Source organism: Amphibalanus amphitrite, unplaced genomic scaffold (assembly GCF_019059575.1).
Source record: "Amphibalanus amphitrite isolate SeventyFive unplaced genomic scaffold, NRLGWU_Aamphi_draft 000834F_arrow, whole genome shotgun sequence".
Taxonomy (NCBI): domain Eukaryota; kingdom Metazoa; phylum Arthropoda; class Thecostraca; order Balanomorpha; family Balanidae; genus Amphibalanus; species Amphibalanus amphitrite.
Window position 1 is genome coordinate 286,075 of NW_024882328.1, and position 27,982 is coordinate 314,056.

The window sequence follows — 27,982 nt, forward strand, 5'->3', positions numbered from 1 at the left end:
TAAGGCCCAGCAGCAGTGACTATCGCAACTGCACTATGCAGCTACTACTCGCTACTCATGTCTTTAGAGACGAGTTGATGCGATGTGTAGGAATAGCTTCACGGTCGGAACATGTGTAGGAATAGCTTCACGGTCGGAACATACCTCTGTCGCGGCTTTGTTTCATCTTTATTACTTAAAACAACCGAGTTTACTTACACTATGGTACAAATCGCGCTGGCCACTGCACACTACTAGTAACGCCACACACAGCAGAAGCCCGTGCAACACGTCCTGCTCTCCGAGTCTCCTCCGTTAACAACGCACGCACTCGCCCTTCCCCATTTGTCCACACCGAGTACCGACAGCCGAGTTCGCGGCGAGCGCACCGCCTCGCACTCAGGGAAAACGACCGGCGCCGGGGACCGCGAGGGATGACTTCATCCGCACACACCCCGACACACAGACATACACACACGCACACACGGCGCAGCACCAGCAGCGGAAGATGGCCGCGCCTCGGCGGCGCCCGTCGCACCGCGTCGGCGCCGTCGGCCCGCCGTTATCGACTATGGATCGAACCTTGTTTGAGCAATGCTGGTAGGGCGCGGCCCATCCTCACCGGCCGACGCCGTTTCTCTGCGGCAGCCGCTGAGCGCCGCACGCAGATGGCACCTCTGTCCCCACTGCCATCCCCTAACGCCTGCAGTGACTACCACAGGACAGTGAGAGCGACACGGGCCGCAACAATGACAGATTTCAGTACGTCCTCCTTTCATGATAGCTTATTGCTGGTGAAGATATCATCGGTGACAGCATGTTTTTCCTTTAGGCCCGAAATTGTTCAGTTCGATTCCATCTAATCTAACCTATTCCTTGCAGTGATAGCGTCGGGAAGAGGATGGTTTTGCCCGAGTTGCAATTCTTGCAATTCTGCGCCAGCGTATCACAGCAGCTCGGGGCGCAGCTGACAGCAGCTCGGAAACAGCTGCCAGCAGCCCGGAGAACAGCTGCCAGCAGCCCGGGAAACAGCTGACAGGAGTGTGTGGAACGGATGACCGGAGTGGGAAAGTGAGGCGCAGCTGATGGGAGTGTGGGGGCAGCTGACGGAAATGTGGAAGGATCGGAGTGTGGGGAGTGAGAAGGATTGAGAGCGACCGGAAAGTGGGAAAGCAGCTGGTGGGATTGGAGAGCAGCTGCCAGGGGTGTGGGGAGCAGCTGACGGGAGTGTGGGGAGTTGGTAGTGTGGGAGCAGCTGATAGGAGTGTGGGGAGCAGTTGGCTGGAGTGTGGGGACCAGCTGACGCGAGTGTGGAGGGATGGGAGTGTGGGAGTGGGAGCTGGCGGGAGAGAGGGAGTATGTGGGGAGCAACTGACTGGAGTGTGAGTGTGAGGAGCTGCTGACGGGAGTGAGTTGCTTGGTGTAAGTCACAGGGGCTTGCAGTCGTGTCCAGCCTGACCGTCACAGAGGAGCTGTCGGGTGCCCTGGGCAGCGCCGTCCCGTCTCTGTCAGCCGGCGAGTGGTACAATCTGAGTACTCGGCAGCTTCTCTGCCGGTGGTGGCTGCTCCAAGAGACTCATCGTGACACGTGCGAACCTCACGGGCTGTCCAGCGCACGACGGGCGCGAGTGCCACACGACGGAACAGCGTCGAACTCCAGCCCAGCTGCCGCCAGACAACTTCCGGGTGACGTCAGCGTGCGCTGCACCAATCAAACGCCGGGCGCCACCGACAGCTCACCCGTATTCTGTAGAAAAGGGGGACACGGCAGAGCAGACCTCTCGGCGGGGCGCCTCGGCGCGCGGCGCCAGCCACCGGCCGTATTGAGCATTTCAACGACAGAACACCAGAGCGGCGGTGTCCCACACAGCGCACGTGCTAAACGCTACGATACATGGGTTAACTAACTTCCAGCGGTCCACTGCGCGACTGGCAATTAGCCACTCTATCTGGCAACACCGATCAGTTGGCAACGTCGACTGGTGCCCGAGTTTACCGGGAAAAGGGTTAGTCACGGTCTAGAGTCCACTGCAGAGCGCATTGTCGGGTATTCTCTGTTCTAAACTGTCTACATCAGCTGGCCAAAAACGCTACCTTGTGTGGGGGATGGTAAATCTACCGATATCGCAGCATCTACTTGTTACCACTGCCTGTCTAATTTCTGATGGTGTGGGAAGTCGGGAGCGGCGGCGTCCCCTTCCGCCCGACGCGGCGGCTACCAATAGCACAATAGGCTGTCGTGCTCCTGAGCCCGGCGCCAGCCCTGCCGGGCTCTGCGAAACAGACCTCTGACGTGCAGCACCATTCGTCGCCACCGCCAGCCGGCGCACACCGGGTCGAGGCGGCCGTCATTCGTTTAACAGAGGCGCCGGTCCCTGTTGGGGGAACCACAGGGGCGCCAGCCATCGCTACCGAACGCCCGCGCCGCGCCTTTCGTCAGCAGGTGGCGCTCAAAACGGGACCTGCGGCGGTGGCCTGCAGACGACACGCCTTCGGTCGGCTGAGAGAATCGTCGGTATGTCTGGTAAATCACCCATCTCTCGACCCTGTCAGATCAGTTGGTCTGGAGGGTCTGCTGGATCAACTTTTGGAGTACCTGGTGGACCGTTAGTCCCGGGCCCTGGCAGCTCATCTGTGGACCCGGCGTCCGAGGGTCTGCTGTGTGTCGCACTCTACCGACCCTGGTAGATGTCGATAATCTTGTCTTGGTCGACGTACTCGAAGATATGCGGCGCGTCCATCAAGATGCCGATCGTGCCGGCCGTGGTGACGGCAAAGAAGAGGTACAGCTGCAGTCGGTCGATCACCATGGCAACGTACTTCCAGTCCTCGCGGATCTGAGAACACGACCATAAAGCGTCAGCAGAAGCTCCAGAGGACCCTAAGTAATCACGCCTCTAAACGTAAATTCGCACTCCCTTTCCTCTTTAGCAGCGAAATGTGAAGTATGCGTTTAAAAAGTAAATGGGGATGGTAAATCTGCTGTAAAAATTCGTTCACATTACATAGCTGATCTACCTTCATTCCAATATTGGAATGAAACACACAACATAAAGACACGTGAGACATTCAAAGATCCTAAAGATAATTAACAATATACCTTCACACAGATGCAAATATGACAGACATAACACATTTGTGAATGCCAGATATGCTGAACCATTGGCCCCAGTTCAACTTCCACGGAACCATTTATGTGGTCGGAAGCGTTGTATGTATGCGCATACATGCATTCGTTGCCGACCCTGCTGCCGTGCGCTGCCCACTCGCCATTCTGTCGGGCGGCGGCGGTCGGGCGGCGACCACCTGTGCCCGCAGCTGGGCCGGGGCGCCGCTCAGCTCACCTGTATGTACTCGTTCTCGTTCCTCAGGTGTTCGGCGATAAACTCGACGGCCTCTGTGGCCTTATAGGCCTCGGCGGTTAGGAACACGGAGTCGGAGACATCACTGTCCCGGCGCACGTCCGTGCCGTGCGGGTCGAGGCCGACCCCGCCGCGGCTGATCTTGCAGTTGGGGTGGTGCATGTCGGAGAGCTCCATGGTCTCCATCTTGGGCTTGGAGTAGTTGGTGGAGAGGTCGGGACTGGCGAACGGCGGCGGCGCGTGACCGCCTCCGGGCGTGTGCCCGCCCCCGCCCGGTCCCTCCATCATCCACCGCAAACGGGTCTTCCGCGGCCGCTTCATGAATAGGAAAATAGGCATGTACTTGAGGAAGACGACCCGTATCCAGTTGGGCATGTGGTGGGTGCGCGGCCCGCGGAAGTTCCAGTTGATGATGACCACCGTCACCAGGATGGATAACGTGTTCATGACGAAGGTGAAGAGCAGGTACTTGGCGATCAGCGGCAGCACCAGCGACGTCGGCGGCAGGATCTTGGAGACGAGCAGCAGGAACACCACCAGCGAGAGCAGGATGCTGATTCCCAGCGTCACCTTCTCTCCGGCCTCAGCCGGCAGGTAGAACACCAGCACGCACAGGAACGAAATGAGCACTGTCGGCAGAATCAAGTTCACCGTGTAGAACAGCGTCTTGCGCCGGATCGTGATCCAGAAGGTGATGTCCGTCTCTTTGGGCGTCGTCTGGTTCTTGTGGTTGAGGTAGGCGGGCACCTCGACGATGTCCCAGGTGCCCGACTTCCAGTAGTCGGAGAGATCGACGAACTCCTTGTTGTTGAACAGCTTGAGCGAGACCTGGTCGCCGTTGAAAGTCCAGCTGCCGAACTTCATCACACACGTCTGCTGGTCGAACGGGAAGTACGTGACGTCGATCGTGCACGAGCTCTGCGGAAACAGAAACGGATGGGTCAGTATCTGCGTGCCGGCCTCGTGAACACATGTCAAAATACAGAGATAACGCTAACATTCGGGTCAGTAGGTACGAGCGACATAAGTTCCCCAAGTATTGTGCCTGTGTGCACTTGCACATTGCTGCAGATGATCAAGATTGGACTTACGGACATGTTACAGAAACCTTTTAACAGAGACATTGAGAACACATCCTTTCGAGACGAACACAGTACCACTATACTAGATAGTACCTCTATTATTGACAATGTTGCGAACCACAAGCTACAAAGAAACGTAACAAAAGCGTATGCTATGGAAGTTAAAGCGGTGTATCGGCTGACAATCACAACTGGGTGGATCGTCTATAGAGGTATTAAAGTGGTTAAAGGAAACAGTTCACTTTCCTGAAATTAGTATTTTGCTATGGATTTACGATTTTTTATGCTCAAACTGATCAGAAAATAAAATAAAACCTTTTTGTAAAAACAATTATTTTCTATATTCTAATATAGGACGAACTATATTCTATGTAAAATAATGTTTGACGCGGAAGCTTATTACGCGTTGACCAATCATATTGCGTAGTTCAAACCTACGCATGCTGCATTAGCTGTAAGCAGCATGCTGATTGGCTGACGATGACGTGGCTGCATTCCTGTGCAAGGCACACATTCCTCTGCAAGGCACTCTTTTCGGAACGAGAAATGGAATATCTTCGTCTAGGGTGATCGTTGAGCCGTAAAAGCTCCTGATTTGTGCTAGTCCCAGCTCAAGCTACGAAACTGCTATTCCAGTTCAAAATCCAATGTTAAAAGTGAACTATTTCCTTTAACTTTGGAACACAACGATTAAGTATTTATATTAGTCCGGAATACTTTAACCCTCGCATGTGTGCGGCGTTTGCCAGCTTCTAATGTGTAGGGGGGGGGGGGTCGGTTGGACCCCCCTTGCCGTTTGGCCCCTGATCGAGCTAGCCCTCGCCCGCACATGCCATTTTCCCATCCTAGAACGCACATGGGGGGGGGGGTTGCCACCCCCCCCCCCGCGCCATTTCGTTCCTGTTGGAGATAGAGCTTAGCAGTAAAGACCAAAAAGATTCTTTGGGAAGAGACGAATCCAATGATACCCAGTTTTACCTTCTCAGGTCAGTCATTGACCTTCCAGGTCAGGTCAAACTAAAAAATGTTGCTGTTTTGGGTCACCGTTGGATATCAAGTGCGCTGCTTATCAAATACCGATGACGATGCTGTTTTCTGGTGCTAAGCCAGCTAGAACCTCTTTGTCACACTATCCGACCAGAATTTTGCTGCTGAGGTCATTTCAGGTCAAGTTAGGTCAAGGTCAATTATATGTGTTTGTATGTCTGTGTGTGTCTGTGTGTATACTGATGTGTGCACCGATTGTTTTTGGGTCCATATCACATGAAATCATGATCTGAGAAGCTTTTACCAAAAATGCAGTCAAAAAACTTCACAAAAAGTAAATTCAGCTTGCCTAAAACGCAATTATCTTAGATGACCTAGGTTGACCTTGACCCTGACCTTGACCCCTGTACATCGTCGAACAATATGTTCCATGATAGGTGGGAGGTAAGACTGGCAAAAAAGGCCGAAATCAGGGTGTCAAAAGCTCACAAGGCCCATGGCAAACGCAAGATGTTGAGAATTGGCCATTTGGGTCATGACATGACCTGAAAAACAAGGTCATATCTCCGAAACCAAAAATCACAGAAACTTGAAATTTTCAGTGGACATCAAGAGAGGATAGACAAGCAGCTATACGAAAAATCAGCCTTCTAGCTCTAAAAATGTTGAGTGCAGAGCAGAAAGACTGCCTGGGGGGGGGGGGTGGCAACCACCCCCCCCCCCATGTGCGGGCGAGGGCTAGAGCTTCGCGGAAAAAAACGAGCGTGTTGCCCGTGACGAGAGGAAGCCGATGATACCCAATTTTAAGGTCCTAGGTCATTGGTTGACCTTCCAGGTCAGGTCAATGACCCAAAGTCGGGAAAATCGGGACCCGTTAGAAAGTCGTAAAGTGTGGCTGCTAAGGGGTTTTTCGGGTTGCTGATCACGAATATTGTGTTAGTTTTGATCACAGATGATGTCTTTAAGCATTTAGACCAGGTCGGGTCAGGTCAGGTCAGGTCAACCAGTACGCGTCGTGACGGGTATTCGTAGTACGTGTCAACCGCCTCTTACAGCTTCGTAACATGTTACGAAGTCGCCAAAACTACTTCGCAAATGTTCAAATGGTTGCTAAATTCGAATTCAGCTCCAAAAACTAGCCTAGAAACATGTAAAACTCGAAAAAGTGAAACGAGGTCACCCGAGGTCACCAAAGGTCAATGACCTGACCTGACCTTCAGGTGACCTTGACACCCACCCTAATGTATGGGAGCAACATCAAATCACATGTTTGAACGTTTGAAACCACGAAAAGCTTGCAAACGCGCGGCTAATGTGAGCCGACATACGCAAAATCTCGATTCCGGCCAAACATGGTCACGGAAAAGAGGTCACAGGTCAAAGGTCATTTGGGTCAGGGTCATGAAATTTTCAGGGTAGGTGTAAAATTGATCAATGCGAGGGTACTGAATGTTTCATCGCGATCGGTCGCTTTTTACGCGAGTTATTCGCGAAAAACCATGGGGGGGTCCATCCGACCCCCCCCCCTACACATGCGAGGGTTAAGACCATCGGCATCCGATAATTTGTCCCTCCCCAGAAGCCAACTGGTGCAATTGGACGGCATTCGTGCAACATCAATTGCATTCAAAATGTTGAGCATGGGAAACCTTTGAAGCGTTCATGCGGTTACTCGAAACATCACGACCACATGAAAAGCGTTTGATAATTTAAGAATGCCTTTTTCTGCCCAAAAAGACCAAAAAAGGTTTCTGGAGAACCCCAGTCAGCGGCTATTACGCCCCATATTTTGTTTACGCGTCGAAATACGATGCCTGCAACTGCTGGGCTCATTAGTTTCTCATTAGTAACCGAGCTGGGGATAAATGGGATCTTCGGGCAGCTGTCGCCGACACAGCTGCCCTGCCCCGCTCAGCGTTGTTTACACGCAGCTCCGAGTAATACCAGAAGCAGTGACTGACTGACGTCGCGAACCAGTGTCGGACTAGGCGGTGTGTCGGTCACCAAACGGCCCACAAAGAACGTCCAATGCCATAGGACCTTATCACGAGCCGCGCCGCGTGCGTGATGCACCCAACTTCCAAATGCGTTTGCTGCTTTTAGAAGCAAGACAATCGCTATAATGAGGTCACAATTGCCTCTTATTTCCACACCTATTCAATAACCGTTTACGAATAGGTAAGCACAATAACCAAGCGAGAACTAGAGGAAGAAACGAGAAGGAGGGATAGATGAGGAGGGATAGATGAGGAGGAGAAAGAGAGAGGAGAAAGAGAGATGAGTGGAGGAGCGGCCGGTGATGAGCGGTCGGTGCGCTGCGGGGGTGGCTCAGAGGCCGCCGACGGACCACCCACCACCGTCCGTCCGTCCGTCCGTCCGTCCGTCCGTCCGGGTCGGGAAGGGCGCCGGCGGCCGCCCGGCGCCGATTACCCAATCTGGCGGCGCCGGGAGCAGCTGCGCCGCGCCGGCCGGCACCCATGGCCCGATATTGGCGGGCGCCACCCGCCACGTCTGAGGCCGCGTCACATGCCCCGCCAGAGCTGCTGCGTAACACCTCATGTGACGCTGAGGCTGCAGTGACGCCCTGTGAGCTCCTGTGACCGAGAGACGTGCCTCCCTCGCCGCTGGGAACCACCGACTGCCGACAGGCCATTTGAGGATTGCCGTGCCGACAATCGGCCGTCGTTTACGGGAAAAGGAGCTCAAATAGGGGTCACGAGCATCGGATCTACGCTTGTGTCAATATAGCACGTCTGCCAGACGTTAGCAGATCAATAGGCTCTGCTCTTGAAAGCGGCGAGCCGTTGGTCGGTCTCCATGGCAACCCGGGTGCCGCAGCATCGGCGTCTCATGCTGAATGAAGTGTCGCTATCGGCACAGCGCCAATCGTCGCCATCGACATGACGGAGGTCGAACACAAAGGCCGGAGCGCCGCCGCAGGCCCGTAAGGAACGCTTTAGAGACCCCTTGTATAACAGGCTCTCCCACACATAACAGGAAACGAGAAAAACGCTCCGAGACTCGCCGCGATAAACGCATCCGTTCCGGAACTGAGGAAGATTTCAGGAAGTGCGGGAACCTGCGGTTAAAGAAGAAATCTTGTGCAGTCCCAGCCACTGTGGTTGAAAGGGAACAGACCTATAGCGTAGGAAATTATAGTAGAAATGTTGTAGGATGACCTCGATGACGTAACTGAGCGGAAATGGCAGCAATTATAGATAGCATGAATAATAGGCATTATCAAGGATAAATAGGCAAGCATGTGGTATAATAAGCTTAATAGGCATTTATTTTCCTAGGTCCAAGTAAGTGAAAAGATCCCAGGCGAATAGATAGAAGCATAGGTACGTACATTCAGGACGACTAGCGTCCAAGTTCGAGTGTTGTATCTAATGACAAGTTTCCACTCAGTTCATCTTCCTGTCACGGCTCAGCTCTATGTGAGCGTCACCCATGTGAGCGTCATCCCTCTGGCGTATCATTCACCTGGTAAATGGCCGGTGGAATCCAGAGTACCTCTCCGTTGGGATGCACCAGCACGTTGGACTTGTAGCGCACCTCGTAGTTACCATCAGCGCTGAGAAGGGGACACAGAACGGTTACTGTCGTAGGAGCACGAGTTGGGATCATCCGGCGTCAGCACTTGATTCATCAACTCCGAGACAGTCGTGCTTTAGCAGGGCCGGCGGCGGACGAGAGACGTAGCAATTTACAAAACACCGTCTCACATGACACTGGCAGTGGCGACTACGGCGAACATACAGTAAACGAAAAACACTCCTTATACATACATACACTTCACATACATGTATGACCTTTACGGAACATCCGTGACTGAACTAGAACAAGGCGGTAGCCCTTACAGCAAGGTAGTGGCAACGTGGATATGAGCGCTAGTGTCATATAGTGATATAGTGTCATATGGTGTCATACTGTGACACATCGAGGTGCTCGCCTACAGTATAGTTTTAGATAGTGGATCGGTTTAGTTGTGCCGGTTAGATAGTGTCAGTAGGACGCTTTCAGTTAGACAGTGTCAGTAGGACGGCATCGGTTAAAAGGTGTCTTTAGGACGGTATCAGTTAGACGGTAAGTATCAGTTAGACAGTATCAGTTAGACGGTATCTTAAATCTTCAGGGCGATATCGCTTAGACTGTGTCAGTTGGACGATACAAGTTAAACGGTGTCAGTTAGACAATAAGTATCAGCTTGCCGGTGTCATTTGGACGGTATCAGTTAGACGGTATCATTTGGACGGTAGGTATCAGTTAGACGGTTAAGTATATCAGACAGTGTCAGTAGAGCGAATCAGTTAGACGGTGTCAGTAGGACGGTGTCAGCTAGACAGTGTCAGTTAATCCGTGTCAGTTGGCATTGGCAGAGCAAGGATTGCAATGCTGGACGCTATACGGAAGGACATGCTCTTAAAAAACTTTTTGTTCCAAAAACTCTTCGGATTTCGCAATGTCAGATACGCACTGCCGTGCAATTCAAAGAACCATTTCCCAAGGAACATTTTCTTTCCCAAGGAATGTTTTCTTTTACGTGGAAAACAAAAGTTTTCCATTTTGAAAGCTGAGGGCAATTAGTACCTATATACTCCAGCTAACCCTCTCCCTCCAGATACCTGAGTATCAGTTGGACGATTGCACAGTTGGATGGTGTCGGCTAGTCGGTGGAAATTGGCTGTACTGCGTTGATTTCAGCAAAAGCAGTTGTGGGCTGCGATAAGACTAAATCTAATTTCCTGTGGTGAATTTACCAGTGGCTAGTAGTTAGCATGTGCTGCGAAAGCCAATTTTGTAGATAATATTCAATTTAATGTCTTTTTAATGTTAAACTATAATGCGCGGACTATGTTTAAAATAAATTCTAATCAGCCTATCAGCACTTACGTATCTACAAAGCGATGTATTATTTTCCTGTGACGATTTATAGACCTCCTTGCCCGCGACTACGCGGCAGTGAAGTGAACCCGACTTACTTGTTGAAGAGCACGATGTCGGGTTTCCAGACCTTGTCGGGCGGCAGGCGCAGCACCTGAATACCGTGGTAGTCCGACTCGTCCCACCGCAGCTGATAGTCGGTCCATTTCTGTACCCAACAGACGCAGAGGGTCAGTCACCGGCGTACACACACAGGACACTGGGCAGTGAGCACACCAGGGGCGTCAACCGCGCACATGTGTCACGCAACACAACACAGAGGTATTTATTAGTACATGAGTATCAAATTTTTAGGTTTAGGTGGCCCAAATCCCAAAGTTTTGTAACTTTCACTATAAGGTGTCAGCTGACTATCGCGAAGGGACGACCTCGGGCGGCAGTCGGCATCATGTTCCCCCTTACATAAGACCTGACTTTAAACACATCGACATAAAAATTACTGCTTTGGGAGTCCAACTCCCCTCCCCATCCCCTATCTTTCGACTCCCGGATCGATGTGCATTCGTGCCCTTTACCCGACAGTAGTTCTCAGTGAAACGGATATTAGCTTTGGCTACTGTGCCTTACAAACGCCTTATCGAGTCAGTTTGCTATGGAACACGACGACAGAGAGACCAAAGGACTGATACTCGGAAAGTCCATGGACCAGCCCCTGGAGTCTGAGGACCGGTCCTCAGGATGCAGGAGGTCGACTGTCGGGTCAGAACAGCCGGCCCACGGGACCGATCGACCCGCCCCCGGGGTCAGGGTAGGATCACCGAGGGCGGCGGCCGACCGCGGGCCGGTCGGCAGCGGCCGGCAGAGGCCAGTGACGGCCTGTATGCCGCCGGCACCGCCGATTCAGCCGGCTGTCATCGGACAAAGCCGGTCTTCACTAGCGGTAATGGCCCACCAAGCAGCTACGCTTCTCCGAATGGTCGGTGCTGGTCGCCACGGACTGCCGACCATCTTAGAAGGACCGGTGGGAGTTTTAACGGACCATGGACCTTCTTAACCCGCGCCCGGTAGGGGGGGGGGGCGAACCGGCCCCCCTGTCCTTTTCCGTCGATATCTCCTAAGCGGCTAGAGATATCGCCACCAAACTTTCAGGACCCCTCCGGACATCAATTTTACATATTGTGACAATTTTCTTATAGAGGCTATGATAGGTTGGCCACAAATGACGTCAGAATGACGTCAAAGATAAAGCTTTCAAAATGGTATCATTCTGTTCCTCTTGAACAGCCAAGTCGAATGATATGCAATAGTAAGCATTTCGACCATTCTTAAGACTTAAGTTGTACTTAAGATGTGCTTAACTTTTTAAGTACCACTTAAGCAAGCAAAAAGTGTATCATTCGACGCGCCTTGACGTGCTGAGTTCACTGGTATTTTGTTTTTGCTCTATCTTAATTAGATCAAAAGTTAGAAGCGAAAAACTTTTGACCCGTTTTAGCGAAATTTTTACATTCATACCCCACAAAAACCCTAAATATTGACCTAAAGCAACAAAATTTGCACAGGGGAGAGAAGTAACTAGAGTGGGCCCACCTACCTACCAAATTCGGTGTTTCTAGGTGCCATAGGAGCCAATCGCGAGGGGGGTCGCATCGACCCCTCTGCCAGGTCGTGTTATGAAAAATGCCCTGCTAAGGCGAGGGTTAAAAGGACCGGTGATAGGTAGTCGTCAAGGACTAGAGGTGGCAAAGGTGAAAGGGTTTGGAACCAAACTCGAACCAGACCCGACTGGTCATTTTTAGAACCAGTCAGACCCGCTCTAAGTTAGAATCGGAACCAGTTGGACTCGTTCCCTAAAAGTCAATAATTGCAAGGTATTTGCATCATTAGGCGCATCAACTAAAACAGTTTTTTTCCCAACTGGGTATACCTACCTACTTATGACTTATGAGCTTAACTGTGTGCAAAAACATGCCATGAGCCATGGACATCTACATACCGGTACGTAAAGGTCTATGCATGAACAAATGTTTTCCTTCTATTCACTTAATATTTTGCAATCAGGTTTAGTATGTGAGAAGTGTGGTAGGTATATGGCAGGACCCGCTTGGACCCGTCCGAAGATTTCCAGGACCCGATCTGGACCCATATGGGTCCACACCGGGTCTATGGGCCATATTTTGCCACCTCTATCAAGTACCAAAGACCTTCTTAGAAGAACTAATGTCAGGCACCACGGACAAAGGTCTTTTTTAGGAGGACCAGTGCTAGTCGCCACTGACCAAAGACCTTCTTAGAGGGACTGACGTTAAAGTGACCATCCCACCGTCCTTAACATTATACATATTTGAGTTTAGATAGCCAAACTGGGGTCCGTGGCTCACAATCACTGGTTTTGGCAATCGCAACGTCGTGAAATGCCTTAAATCGAAAATATTTTATTTCAAAGTTGCAGCATTTGGATTCATACGGGCTGATGCATTTGAATGCCCTTTCTGAATTTGTGACGTCAGTGCAGATCTACCGAATTAAAAATATTATGCTAAAACCTTTGTAAGGCTGTGGACTGTGGTGGTATATGCTGCTTTGCGCGCAGCATCCGCCGCACTTTTAACCCGCGCCCCGTAGGGCTACTGGCGGATCCTATCACCCGTAGGGGGGGGGGGGGCGTTTCGGCCCCCCCTAAAATCTCGGAAATTTACCGGCCGATTTTCAAAATTCAAACGGTGTTCGATAGCCCCACCGGGGAACTACCTTGTGACCAAATTTCATTGACCCAGGTCAAACCGATGACGTCACAGGTCAGGTCAAAGGTCAGATTTTCACCGTTCACAGGCATTTCAAGAAATGTGTTGTGAAATCGAGTAAATTGGTAAGTTATTGAAAACCATCGATGGTACATTGTTCGTCAAGCACATACTTCGCTATCTGAGGTCACTGATACCAGGTCAGGTCACAGAGGTCAGGTCACTGGGGGTCACAATATGAAACTGTCGTGTGATACATGTTTTATGGTCCATTTTACATGACAAATACGATTATGCGGGTCAGGCAGCCTTTGTGGTCAGTTTAGATTATGTTCCGGTTAAGGTCAGGTCAAGGTCAGGTCAAGGTCAGGTCAAGGTCAGGTCAAATTAGGTCAAATTTCAAAGTTGATACTTTTGCATAAAATGGGTATCGATTCGATGCAGCTCGTCACGGGGAGTCCAATGGTGGTCTTTGTTTTGCCCTACGTGGTCTCGAATTGCCAAACATGGAGTTTAAAAATTTGACGTCATCATTTTTGAACAGTTTTTTTTTCGCTATAACTTCGCCAAAAAAGGAGATAGCGATCTGAAATTTGGTATGCGGATAGAAGACGGTAGGTACTATCACATATATTCCGATGTTTTCGAAACTAAAAAAACCTAATGCATTTTTTGGCTAATATATCCAAAAAATTGCATTTTTGATTTTTGGGGGTCAAAACTCAAAAATTTCAAAAATCTAAGATAACATTTTTGTAGCCCTGTCAATTCTACACCTTTTATGTCTGACCATTTTTCTGTATCTTCAAAGCTGTAGGCCTGACAGCTCTTCTCGCGAAGGTCTTTTTTCGGTCGAAAAGGGCAGAACATGACGTCATTCTGACGTCATTTGTGGCCAGCCTATCATAGCCTCTGGAAAAAAAAAAATTAGTCACAATGTGTAAAATTGATGCCCGGACGGGTCCTGAAAGTTTGGTGGCGATATCTCCAGCCTTTTAGGATATATTGACGGAAAAGGACAGGGGGGGGGGGCGTTTCGCCCCCCCCCCTACGGGACGCGGGTTAACCTTCCAGGCGGTGGGGGGCATTTTTTTGCCCCCCTTTAGTTTTTTTCTATTTATCTCGAGAACCGCTGCGCCGATCGTCACCAAACTTTCAGTACCCTCCCGGGAGCAGCTAGCGCACATGGTGACCAAAAATTTTTCCAAAGGCTATGATAGGTTGGCCGCTAATGACGTCAAAGTGACGTCATTTTTGCCATTTTCGACCCAAAAAAAGGTTTCGCGGGAAGAGCTGTCAGGCCTACAGCTTTAGAGATACAGAAAAATATTTTAAACATAAAAGGTGTAGAATCAAAAGGGCTACAAAACTGCTATTTCGGTTTTTCGATTTTTTTTGGATTTTGACACCCAAAAATCAAAAAATAGATTTTTTGAATATAATAGCCAAAAAATCCAAAAAGTTTTTTGAATTTCGAAAAAACCGGAATATATGTGATAGTCCCTACCGCCTTCTATCTACATACTAAATTTGAGATCGATACCTCTTTTTTGGCCAAGTTATAGCGAAAAAACTGTTCAAAATTGATGACGTCAAATTTTTCAAACTCAATTTTTAGCAATTTTAGACCTCGTAGCGCAAAACAAAGACCACCATTAGACTCCCCGTAACGAGCTGCATCGAATCGATACCCATTTTATGCAAAAATATCAACTGTGAAATTTGACCTTTTTTGACCTGACCTTGACCTGACCTCCACCAGAAAGTGACCTAAACCGTACCTGATGGTCTTATAACCAACACCATTGAGTTGGAAATGAAAAACTGGCCATAAAACATGCATCACATAGCCTTAGTAAAGTTGGGCTCATGTGGTGACCCTTGGTGACCTTTGGTGACCTGACCTGTGACCTGACCTGGTATGACCAGTGACCTCTAATAGCAGCATATGTACTAGACAACTGACGCCTTATCGCTGATTTTCGACAAAATGCGTTTTACTCGGTGTTATAGCGCTTTCCCTAGAAGCCCCGTGAACGGTGAAACATTTTATCTTTGACCTGACCTGTTACGTCATTGGTGACCCCGAGGTCAATAAAATTTGGTTTCCTTCGACAAATTTGACAGGGCTATCGAACGCCGTTTGAATTTTTCCGGATCCGTCCAGTAGTTTCGGAGATACGGGGGGGGGGGCAAAAAAATGCCCCCCCCCCCACCGCGCGGAAGGTGGCTGGTAGGCCCACCGCCTGCCGGGTTAAGATACCTACCAAATTCTTGCTTCCAAATGACGTCATTGGAATAGTGTAGGCTCCAAAAATAAACAAAAGTAAAAGTCTGATATAAAAATGATTTTTTTTGTGAAATTTGGAAAATTTTCATTTTTGCTCTTTGTGAAACATGTTACACTACTTTTATGCCTATTCATTAAAGGTAGTGTGCCAGCTTTCTTGGACCGTATGGAGTTAATGGCCCAGATAAGGAGAACCGGATTTTTAGAACTTATCCATACCTTCAAAACTCATGGAAACGTCTTAAATTCTTCAAATTTTGAGTACCCCAGTGCGAAATTCGCCCCGACGGGTTGTCGGTCGTACCCCAACCACATTTCACACCACTATGAACAATAAATGCACACACTGAAATCGCTATTACCGATATGCTCATCCAATCAAGTTTCGATAAACCCGTTCATCATCATCTCCTGCGGTTTCGAACACGCCTGTTAGGTGGCTTCTGATGCTCGTCGAGGTCGGAATTTCCAAATACGCGTGGTGCGTCGGGCCGCGCGCTCTGACTTCGGCCAAGAAAAATGCGTCAGCTGATCATTGTCATTTCTGCCACTTGCGTGTGGTGAAATGGGGTCATAACTTATAAGACGGCTTTTTCATATCAATTATTTTACATAAAATCATATTTCAAACCATAAATAATGTTCGACAGCCAAATAAAAGAAACAATACAATACGGGCTTACAGTTTAAGGCTCGACATTGTGTTGTCTACGATTAGACAGCTGATAACTCATTCCCGTACGTCGTATGGTCGTAACACTATAATGACCTTTGCTTATTGTCACAAGTGCGCCGCATTCGCGATTGTTGCCCGACGCCTGTTTGCAGGTGAGCCCACTACAGTTGTTATACATATCTAAAAACCGAAAAACTTTTAGGCGAAAAAGGCACTATTCCAGGCCCATTTTGGATTTTTTTTTGCGATATTAGGTAAAAACAGAAGCTTCTTATCCTAGGAAAAATAAAATGGGAAATCTTTCAAAGGTGGCACACTACCTTTAACCCGCGCCGGGCCGGTGCTCCGCGACTTTCGCGCCGGGCCGGGGCCGTCTGAACACACAACCCCCCCCCCCCGTCTAACTCGGCTTCTGGGCCACGTAGCGACACGCGGTAAGCGGCATTCGAAAGAGCGTCAAAAATAATGACGGAAGCTCTTCAGTCATTTTTTTTGGGTCAGGTCAAGGTCAGGTCGCCAGAGGTCATCAAAGGTCAAATGTAGTCCATTTCAACAATTTTGGAAACTGCCAACGGCTTTAACTCCGGAACCAATAGAGCTACAGCGCCGCGAAAAAGCGCATTCGATAGCCCTTTTACAGACACTTCTGAGCGTTGTCCTCAGATTTGACCCCAGGTCAACGGTTTAGCCTCCAGAGGGCAAAAACTGTAAAAATAGCAGTTTTCCCGAAAATGGTTTTTCGTCAATAACTTTTGACTCAAGAGCGCCACGACCTTACTTTTGACAGCATCGTGTTCCTCTCGTCGAGACGCGTCGAAGGAACTATTTGTTGACCTTGAAAGGTCATTTTGAAAATTTGACCTCAAGTCAAGGTCATGACCTGACCGGAAAGGGTCATGCTGCCATATCAGTCGATCCGTATCGTCGAGCTGAGTACATTTGACGTGTTTTCATCGCTCTAGCACGTCTTTATCAAAAGTTATAGCCAAAAAACTGCTGGTGATCGTTCATGACCTGAGATGACCTCAGGGGCACACAGTGGGGTCACAGCCCACAGGTGCATTTTTCCGATTCAGTGTGTCATGTTTACCTATGACCCGATGTTTGAGAGGGTTTTGAACATCTGATTCGTCCAAAAGAGGCGGATTTCAATTTTCTCCCATTGACTTATAATGGAGAGGTCGCAAAATTGACCTGACCTTAGGTCACCGATATCAAAATTCCGAGATAAACATTTTCTACATACTGTTACTCTTATCAATCGCTGAAAGTCTCAAGGCGATCGTTCAGTCGGTGTAGCTATGACGAAGATTGAAACTAAACTTTTTCTGAGGTGAGGTCACTTGACCTGACCTGGTGACCTGACCTTGAGAGCCCTGGGTCTGAAATTTTCACAACATGTGCGCCGTTTTTGAGATATCTGCGAAAAACCGCACGGGGGTGTTCAACCCCCCCCCCCCCCGGCCCGGCGCTAGTTAACGTTTTTGAAGGTGGGAGGGTCCCTTTAAAAGCGTCCGGAGCCACGGGTCTTCTTAGAAGGACCAGTGGTTGCTATCATGGAACAGGGACCATCACAGAAGGGTCGGTAACAGTTCTAAGTTCCCACGCAGTTGCGGTCACGTGGAGAGTCCGGAGGGGGTCACGTTTCCCCTAAACATTTGATTTTAACGCCTATGACGGTGACTAAAAGAAATGGACAACCGACCATCAGTTACCTTCCTCCTTCATCCCTGCACTTCGGCGGCTGCCTGGAGCAAATACACGACTGTGCAAAATCCCGACATTCGACCCCTCCGGATGAAAATGAGTTATGTAATGTTTCCACAATATCATATAATTCACAACATTACAATTTAGTCACAGTCAAATTTTGCATTTCTGCGCTTATTTAAGGACAATCACTTAGGCTGCCTAATAGGTACCTACAGGCAGTTTTCACGACGGAATAGCAGGCATCTATTTAATCCCCATTTGATCCTTTGGTTCCTCAGGAATTTTAGTAGTTCTTTTTAGTAGGTTCCCCAGCTTTCGAATGAATGGTGCGTTAGTTTGCTATTTTTCTATTAAATATCACATCGATTTACTTTATCTAAGGATTTATCACTAATATCAACATAAAGCGTAAGCACAATTATAAAATTATGAAATTATTAAATACTAGTACAATAGTTAAAAAAAGATACTGAGTTGCCAGGCTACAAAGAATATATTCATTTATGGCGCACGACAGACATTTAGAAAGCAGCGCCCTGTTTTATTGCACGCTGCTAGCCGCTTCCATTGGGTTTTGCAGGCCGACGTCATTGGTCGTTACACGTATGATGTCACGCGACTTGTGGCCTGTCACGGCTCTTTAATGATCTCCACTAAATGAATGCAACAATGGCCTTTTAAGTTGATCTCTGTGACCATCTGTCTATGGAGCGACCAATATGAAAGTTGGGTGAATTTACCGGGGTTACATGACTATGAGCAAGCAAATGTGTATCAGGAATGGATTTAGGTGGAGAATTGCGCTGGACCATGAGTGCTCGAACGCTCCCAATTCCACGCCGGTTTGGCTTTGGAGCCGAGACAGACGATGCGGGTCAAGGTCACCGCTGGGGTAACGGTGGCTTGGCTGCGCCCGAGCACCCGTAACGCGGCACAATTCTCCATCTATGGATTTTCCTATTCGCTCAGCATTGTGATAGGCGTTCGTTCTAACGAAACAACGAAACAAACGCCCCGGTTCTAACGAAACAGTTCGAGAAGAGATTTTGTGGTATAATGAAAAAATATTGATAGATAACAGTCCTGTGTTCTTCCCTCGAATGTATCAGAAAGGAATAATATTCATTAACGACTTGCTTACAACCCAGGGACAGTTAATGACATACGCGGAATTTTGCGAGAAATACAACTTTAGAGTGAACAGCCTTCTGTATCAAGGATTAATAAGAGATTGGAATTTCTGATTGGAAGTTATATTTACGGCGATCTGGAGACTTTCTTGATGTAGGACAGATGAGAGGGGCTGCTATTTGCTGCCGGATAGGATCAAAAGTAAAGCGGATCGTAAATTTAAGGACAAAAGAGTTATATCTTTTAGGTTTGACAAGTCAAAAACCAAAGTCTCTAATAAAGTGGGAAGCCGAGCATCTAGCCCCAGAAGCTTGGGCCACATACCTTAAGATTCCATACACGTGTTGCGCTTCCACCCAACTTCAGTCCTTTCAGTTTCAGGTGTTGCACAGATATTTGCCAACTAAACGCTTTTTGCACGTCAGACGAGTCATAGACACGCAGAGTTGTGACTATTGTGGAGAATCCGATACTCTCGTACATCATTTATACAATTGTCCACCTGTGCACGCCCTTTGGATTAGGCTATTTCGTAATATGAACTCGAGAATACGACCTGCACATGTTCCGTGCGATGCTCGTTCCGTGTTGTTCGGTGCAACGCAGGTGCCATGTGTCATTAATGTCATCATTCTGTTAACGAAGCGTTACATACATGTCCAGCGTAGGGATGGTAGGACACTCGTGATGGCGCAGTTGAAATCACAGGTAGAACAGTTTTATGAGGCAGAGAGAATAATCGCTTTGAGAGAAAATCGAATGAAACATTTTGCTGCCAAATGGCGATGTATTTATGTTGAAAATGGTATAGCGATATAACGCTTACGGTCGACTGGTTCGATCAACATATGATTATGGGTTGTGTAATGTGTTGCAGGCAGGCGACACATGTAATATCAAGATATGTTTTAGTGATGTGCTGTGCTTCGCATGTGTAAATAAAGTGAAAAAACACTTGAAAAAAAGGCGTTCGTAATAGCATTTACTCTGCTCATGTACCTATCCCCGGTTATTTAAAAGAAGTTTTTGTGGGGGAATATCACGGCTTTAGGTACTCGGTGGCCCTATTCACGACTTTCAAAGAATGCTCCGATAACTAAACACCGCACAGACCTACTGCATTAGTGAATCTGACAGAAGGTCTGTGGAATTACATCCCCCCTTACCACACCCCTAAAAACTCATCCAGTGTCCAAAACCACTTTTATCGACTCGCCAAAAAAAACCACACACACACACACACACACACACACACACACACACACACACACACACACACACACATACACACACACAAAGCATGGGGCATGTCAGCTCTCAGTTCATTTATCATAGTGTCTTTACCATGGTTCAATTGCATTGCGCGATTTAAAGCACGTGAGTGCCTATATAGTATATATGTAGAAAATAATATCTACAGCAAAACATCCAAAATTACAAAGGCTACAATGCTTAAAAAGTAGGTTCATCAAGGAAGCCCATTTTTACTTGCGTTGTGTTCCCAACCATGCGATTCCAACGCGGGCTATTCGCAACGTCTGTTAAGGCACGTTAACAACTGACAAGCCGCCACCGCTGCCACTTATTCATAGATGGTTGATATCGCAGCTTGGGCGTCAGCAGCGCGGCCCACAGCGCGTCGGCGCCAGCGCACGCAGCTGTTGGCACTCGGCAGCCGGTGTTGCGACTTAACGGCCGGCCGGCCCCATGAAGGAGAAGCTCTTGGTGAAGCTTTGTGATCGCCTCATAGCCGCCTTGGATGTCATCTTTCTTGGCAGATCCATCCGTTCAGATGGTACGGTGCAGTCTGGATAAAGGACGAAGTCCAACGCCGCTAACCCCGCAACCGCCACCCCACAACGTGGCCGCAGACCGAACGGGCGTGAGGGCCGTAAGGGCCACCCCGCCATCCGGTAGGTGGCTGAGCAGCCGGGCGCAGCGGCGCCTGGGCGGCGGCCGCGCTGAGATGAAGTCCCAAACCGCCATGTCGCCATCACCGCCATCACCATTGCTGCAGCTGTTCCCAACCGCCTCAATCGCCGCCGTTTTGCCAGCAGTCGCGCCGCGGAATGGCAGAAGCTCCAGAGTAGCCTCCAGCGCCCCTCTCCGCACGTGTGCAGGTGCACTGCGGCCGCCGGGTCCGACGTCCAGGCAGAACATGATATTTCCATGCTGCTCCGACGGTGGGCTGGTCTTGTTTGGGCGTTCCTCCACTGTGACGTCGGTCACGCCTACCCCGGCCAGGGCGCAGAGGCCGACGTGTCACCATCCGGTTGCAGTCCTCAGTCGGGTCGCAACGTGTACCTCTTCCGCAGCGTGGAGCGCGCTCCCGCTGGGCAGCGATACAGCCAAAAGTAGCATAGCATGCGGGCGGCCAGCGCTGCGCCGGACAGCGGACCCATGCCGGGGGTATGCCGGTCTCGGCCATTAGCGGGGTCGTCGGGGCCGAGGCTGTACATACAGCTGGTGACCGCGTGAGCCGCCAATCGAAGCTCACGGCTTATAAGCTCGACGCGGGCATCACACGCCGTCCCGATGGGAGCTCCACGACGCCGCCGCGAACTCCAGCGCGGCTCGCAGCGCGAAGACCAGTACGGACGGCCGGGGCAAACGGCGTGCGGGAGTCGCAGGCGACGTTCTGCGGACAGAAAGGGTTGGGCATAAGCTGGTCGGCAGGACACTCTTGAGCCGAGCCTTTGATGTAATTACAGATGATCCAGAAGCATGCACAAAAATTCATGACACACTATTCTCATTTATGTATTTGCTACATATGATATGATATACCAGCTCATGATCAGTGACGCATTCTGGGCAATATGTTCTAAAGTGAAGTAACTGAAGTTACAGCTTAAAAGCTTTAAAAAAAAAACAGCTTAAAAAACACCCACATTCGATAGCTTATGAGAATAACATGCCTTGTGTGCTTAATGCAGGAAAATATTTTTTTCACTTTTTTAGAAACAGCAAAAGAGTTGTCAACAAGCCATGTCAACTATCTAAACAATTTTTATGGAAACTGCTCTAGCTAGCTTAAAGTTCCACAACGTTTCCGGAGCACCGTACCCAAACTCAGTTCATGTTACAAGAAAAAACAGTAATAATGCCTCCTAATTTTGAATGAAATATAGGTATGAGTAATTTGATTTGGAAAGCAACAAATTTCCGCACATCATTTTAGCAAAATTACTATTTTCTTCAGCCATCAGGTTACACAAAACTATAGTAAACTTTATGATCTAGTTTACACAAAACCAAAGCCCCGATTTTAACAAATGTAGATAAAATTTAAACAATTTTAAAAAATGTATCGTGGAGAAAATGAAAAGTGTAGATTTGTAAAGCCGGGATATTTCAATTTCACGGATTAGGCACTTAAAGAAATATCTTCACCTTTCTTTGAGCCACCAGCCTTCACCCAAGTTTTACACGAATGTAGTGAAGCAGACAATGTGGCAACTCAAAATTGTGATGGTTTGAGATAATTATGACGGTAAAAGAAAAAGCAACACAAGGTTCCTTACCCTCGTTTTTTCACATGGGTTCAGATGAGGCTTCAACTGTTGCCGACCTGAGGAGCTATAGGGACTTGAGCTTTCCAAAACTCAATTTCTAAGGGCACTGAGCAGTGTTTGGCTTTCACACGAATGCGATAGTAAGTTATATGAAGTTGACAAAGCAAGCAAAGCAAAGCATGATGCCCCGCGCGTCCGCCCGCGACCACGCCCCGCGTCCGACTCCCGACCGCCGCGTGACCCGAGGCTCCCGGCGGTCACGTGACCTACCGGCCGGGACTGCAAACGGCCTTCACCACCATTCTTGTATGACGTCATATCCTACTGAGGTGCTGATTGGTCGGAATTAGATACCTGAAGGTAATTATCTGCCGTAGTTATTTTTGTTTCATTGTTTTGCGTGTTTTCTTATATGAAATGTAATTAAAAAATTTGTCATATTTTAATCACCATTAAAACATAACTGAATAGGTATAAAAGAGAACTCGATATATACTTTCCTTGTTTTTAAGAATTCCGGAATTAGATACCCGAGGGAGCAAAGAGGGAGCAAGTTGCCACGCTGATTTAATACCTCATAGTCGAAAGGTGGGCTACTAGAACCAAAAATTGCTGTGTTTGTAAATAAATAAGTGATTTGAGGGCAAAAAATGCCCGGATTTAAACTTCTAAAATTATTTTGAACATAAAATATTTCAGTTTGAGGGATGTTAAGGCCTCTAAGGGTAGGTACTTTTTAGGTATCAAATAAGTTCCTCTGCGAAAGTTCCGTCGTGAAAACGGCCACATTGCAACAAAAAAGGTTGCAAATGTTAGCAGCACATACAACCTACATTTCACACACTTGCAGCATTTCTCACAATTTGCAGTAATGTGACTTTGTTCTGTTGACTAAAAAATCGATAATAAAAAGTTACGTTACGACAGCGTGCAACCCGTCATACAAATTAGCCCATTAGCTAATGACAATTTTCTGATGCAGCGATCGCCTGATCTGGCTTCATGTTACGTGCTGTGTATGACATCTGACATGAGACATCGAGTAAGCAGCACTCCGGGAATAAATTATTATTGCCATGCATTTAATCAACGACAACGTTCCTGCAGGTCCACTCGATTCTACGACTCGGAAAGAGAGGCAACATAGTTTGGCTCCTGCAGTAACAAAATGTATTATAATGTAAAAGGCAAAAACCTACTCAACGCATTTAAAATTCAATTCACACCTTTTCATTAGCCACAGCTTCATGCTGACTTTATGAAATAAAGCTCCGGCACCTGTTATTCAGTTATCACTGTAATGACGTGTAAAGTTATCAATGTAGGTACATAGGTTAAATCGACACCTTTTTTTAAACCCCACATTTGTTCTCCGGTGAATTTTAGACAAGTTGGTTAGACACCTTCAAAAAAGGTACAATCACTCGATTTTTCTCAAGTTTGTCTGTCTTGGCAGATAAAGCAATACCAGAACAGGCCTACGAACACACATATTTGATCAGGATCGGACGATTGGACACTTTTAAAAGGAGATATTTCGTGCCTCCCGGAAATTCACGGGAGGGCAGATGTGGGGTTAAAAAAAAGGTGTCGAAATGAGACCCCTTTATTACAAAATACAATACATGCAACCTGTATCTTTGCGCTTGGCTGCGGCAACGCCTGGTATAAGTAATGGAAATGCTTCCACATAGGCGCTTCACAGCGCAGTTGATCACTAAGGCATACGTTGTATCCACATATTAGCCTGTTTTGCCCAATGTATGCGATTTGTACGACCGACATCAGATAAAAAAATGGCATTGTCGAAATAAGGAACATCACCGCCAAAAAAAAAAAAAATCAAAGCAAAAAAGAAAGAAAGAAAAAGAAATCAACTGTTATCATTTTTATGCAGAGACGTTTTATTGTTTTTTTTTCTTCTAAAATACACATTCCATCAGTGGGTAAAGTAGGTATGTGCCATTGCTGTAGCCGTTCAAAAACTTGTTACTCACCAAACGTAGCCAGACGTTGGACTTCATAATCTGGTTCTTTTCATTCTGAAAAAAGAGGAATACATACCAGGTAAGTCTCTGGCAAATGTAAACACAAAACTGGCCATACAATCCCCCGCTCGCATCATGTTCAAAGCAGGACTATCAGGACACGGGATCTCCTGCGAACCTCACCATATATTCAAAGATTTTTTTAGGACTCAACGACTACCGACATTCCATCGTGCCCCCTCCCCTTCCTTTCTTCCCGCGGGACCGGGTGGGCCAATTTAGTCTGTTCCTGATTTCTTTAATCCCATAAATCCAGGTCGATTTATGCGATTTATGTACCATCTTTGGACAAACTACACATGCATGCACACCCAACGAAAAATATCACAACTTAAACCAAATTATCCAGCAAACTTAACCCGCGCCCCGTTGGGGTCTGCCAAGCAACGCTGGGTGGGGGTGGGGGAGGGTATTTTGACCCCCCCCCCCCTAAGATCTCGGTAACCACGCAACATAGCGAGAAGCAGCCGAGTCCGGAGTCATCAAACCGATGACGTCACAGGTCAGGCCAAATGTCGAATTTTTACCATTTACAGGCATTTCAAGAAATATGTTGTAAAAAAATTCGAGTAAAATGCATGTCATTGAAAATCATCGATGGGGTATTATTCATCAAACACATATTTTGCTATTTAAGGTCACTGATACCAGGTCAGGTCACAGAGGTCAGGTCACTGAGGGTCACAAGATGAAAATATCATGTGATGCATGTTTTATGGTCCATTTTACATGGCAAATGCGATTATGTGGGTCAGGCTGCTTTGGGGCCAGTTTAAGTTCTGATGAAGCCGAAGGTCAGTCCGGTAAACTTAGGTCAAAATTCAAATTTGATATTTTTGTATAAAATGGGTATCGATTCGATGTAGCTCGTCACGGGGAGTCTAATGGTGGTCATTGTTTTGCGCTACGTGGTCTAGAATAGCTAAACAATGAGTTAAAAATTTGACGTCATCAATTTTGAACAGTTTTCTCGTTATAACTTGGCCAAAAAAAGGAGATATCGATCTCAAATATGGTATGTAGATAGAGGAGCTATCATATATATTCCGATTTTTTCGAACTTCGAAAAAAAATCGGGATTTTTTATATTTTTCAAATCTTTTTTTGAGGGACAAAATCCCAAAATTTTGACAACCCGAGATAGCAGTTTTGTAGCGCCGTCTTTTCTCTACACGACCACATAAAGAACTTTGAAATTGCTTGTGAACTGTAGATTTTGTGAGCGTTTCAAGATGTCATGTTTTTTGCTCATTTTTGCTCGAACATGACCTCAGTTTGACCTCAATAATTCCTAGCCTACGGTAACCTATGACTTGAAATTGTGTGTGAAGGTGTCCAATTGATGCCCGGGAAGGTACTGAAAATTTGGCGGCGCTGTGCGCCGCCGTTTTCTTGCTATTCAGGAAAAACACAGTGGGCCACATTGCCCCCCCCCCCCCCTCCACCGGGGCGAGGGAAGAAAACGACGCTTCTTGATGTGAAGCTGATTCAATCACAAACATTTCCAACTATGGAAGACACGCATTATTGAAATTTACAGTGAAGTTCAGCTATAAATTAATAAAAAAAGCTATGTTTGCTCAAGTTATTCTGAAAAGAAAAGCCATTACCTCACCACGTACGTAACATATGAAAGGTACGTTTATTTATTTAAGCGTCCGTACAACTCACATATGTTTTAGATGATCATAACAACATTGATTGGAGTATAATTCAGGAAAATGACATGTCTGATATTTTTGGGCAACTGGCTCTCTGTCCTCCCCCCTTGTGACGCCGTCTCTGCTTGACATACAGTAAAATGACTGAATTTCCATGACCTCTGCCACGGTGCTACCGCTTCATTCGTCTGCGTAACACCTATGTATACCTAATGCAACCGCTACCTGCTCACTCAGTCGCCAACTACAACAAAGCTCGGTACCTATTTCATAATTTAGGCATACCATCTCCTCTATGCTAGTCATCATGAACGGAGCCATTCGCGTTACGTTGCACACGTCATGCCGTTGCAACGGGCTAAACCGTATCTACTACTCACCACGCTGATCAGCTGGATGAAGGCCAGGCCAAACTCGACGTTGACTGTTTTGGTCATGTTCTCAACTGGCCGAATCAGCTTGTTGTAGCCGAAGAAGAGGTCGGCCACCAGCCTTTCCTCGTCCTCCGAGCCAAGAGCTGAAACGGACAACATCGGCAGTGTCAGCGACTCCCCCTTATTGTGCCGTATAGGTATAAGTACCTCCTATATGGTCGCTGAGGTGAAGCTTCATTGAGGCGCAAATTAAACACCGTGTGGCATTGTAGTCTGCATTCTCCCATAATGAAAATATCCGCACCAAAACTCCTTTCTTTTTGTGTCGTAAGGGTTTCCCTTCAACGTGAAAGTTTCCCTTCAGTTGGAATCCCCGTGTGCTGACCAGGCAAATACAGTCGAGCCGGAGACGCGGTCGTGTGCGGTGCGTGCTGCAGGGGCGAACAAATTATCGTTATCATTTAACAGACAGTAACGTAACATGGCGCAGCCGACAGGTGCTGAGCTAGTGCAAGACCTCACCACCATGCTACGAGAGCAAGCCGCCGCCGCCCAAGAACGCGAACAGAGATTAGTCTCCATGATGGAGGATCTGCTGCGCGGTCAGGGTCAAGGTCAGACGCAGCCGCAGGCTTTGCCAGCCGCCTCCGCCCTCAACATGAACGTAAGCCCTCCGAAACTTCCAGTAAGTGCAACACCCGCTCCACATCTAGCTGGTCAAGCGAACCTCAGAGAATTTGCCATCTGAGGAGTAAATTTGAAGGATATTGCTCACTCACCGGGATTGACACTCTGCCATTCAGACAACAGCAAATGGTGCTAGAGGGGTTGGTTGATGATGACTGGTGCAGGATAATCCAGCATTCCATTTGTGCTGCCAACACAGTCACAGAGCTCCCAGCGCTTCTTGATGCAATGCAAAAGTATCTTCGAGACCAGAGGTCAGTTCTGCTGGACAGAAGGGAGTTTTTCTCCAGACGCCAAGCTGTCGGAGAGTCTTTCGACGAAGTTCTGATCTCTCTCAAGGAAATCAGCAAATTTTGTGACTTCTGCCCAGAATGTTCTGATGAGCGCCTGCGTGACCAGATTGTCATGGGTGTCAGGGATGAAAGTTTGTTGCGCAGCCTGCTAAATGTCAAGGACCTCAAACTACAGGAGGCTCTTGACATGGCCAGGAGCCATGAAGTTGCGTCCAAAAACTGTGCCACCTTGACTCACCATGCTGTTCAGAGAGTGGGACGAAAATCACAATATCAGAGGGACAAGTCCACAAGCCGTGCAAGGTCACAGTCCAAGTCGCGCTCAGCTTCAAACATGTGTAAATTCTGTGGCAACAAGTGGCATGGCAGGTTGCAGGACTGTCCTGCTCGTGGACACAAATGTTCAAAATGTGCCAAACTGAACCACTTTGAAAACATGTGCTTGGGAAAAATCCAGTCTCAGGAGCAGCACGTTCAACACCGTCATGTTCATCACCTCATAGCTGATGTGCACACTACCAGTCGTGTGACCCACCCGGCTCCCCGTGTGAAA

The 27,982-nt window shown here is 48.0% G+C and overlaps 1 protein-coding gene across 1 annotated transcript; it reads right to left on the bottom strand.

Moving 5' to 3' along the window:
* Positions 1-149: 149 nt before the first annotated feature.
* Positions 150-26,608, bottom strand: LOC122366849 (acetylcholine receptor subunit beta-like 1). The gene is made up of 6 exons (XM_043339477.1): positions 26,456-26,608; positions 24,364-24,408; positions 10,396-10,505; positions 8,897-8,987; positions 3,324-4,259; positions 150-2,816 (listed from the first exon to the last, which is right to left on the bottom strand). The coding sequence occupies exons 1-6, from the start codon at positions 26,606-26,608 to the stop codon at positions 2,652-2,654; spliced, it is 1,500 nt and encodes a 499-aa protein (XP_043195412.1). The 3' UTR covers positions 150-2,651.
* Positions 26,609-27,982: the final 1,374 nt, after the last annotated feature.

What these genes read in the sequence shown, in the direction of transcription:
- LOC122366849 (XM_043339477.1), bottom strand. Translation starts at nt 26,608, where the DNA reads ATGTTGTCCGTTTCAGCTCTTGGCTCGGAGGACGAGGAAAGGCTGGTG. An exon ending in TCATCCAGCTGATCAGCGTG is followed by an intron (nt 24,409 to 26,455) that starts GTGAGTAGTAGA and finishes CTCTTTTTTCAG; the next exon opens with AATGAAAAGAACCAGATTAT. An exon ending in ACGAGAACGAGTACATACAG is followed by an intron (nt 2,817 to 3,323) that starts GTGAGCTGAGCG and finishes TCGTGTTCTCAG; the next exon opens with ATCCGCGAGGACTGGAAGTA.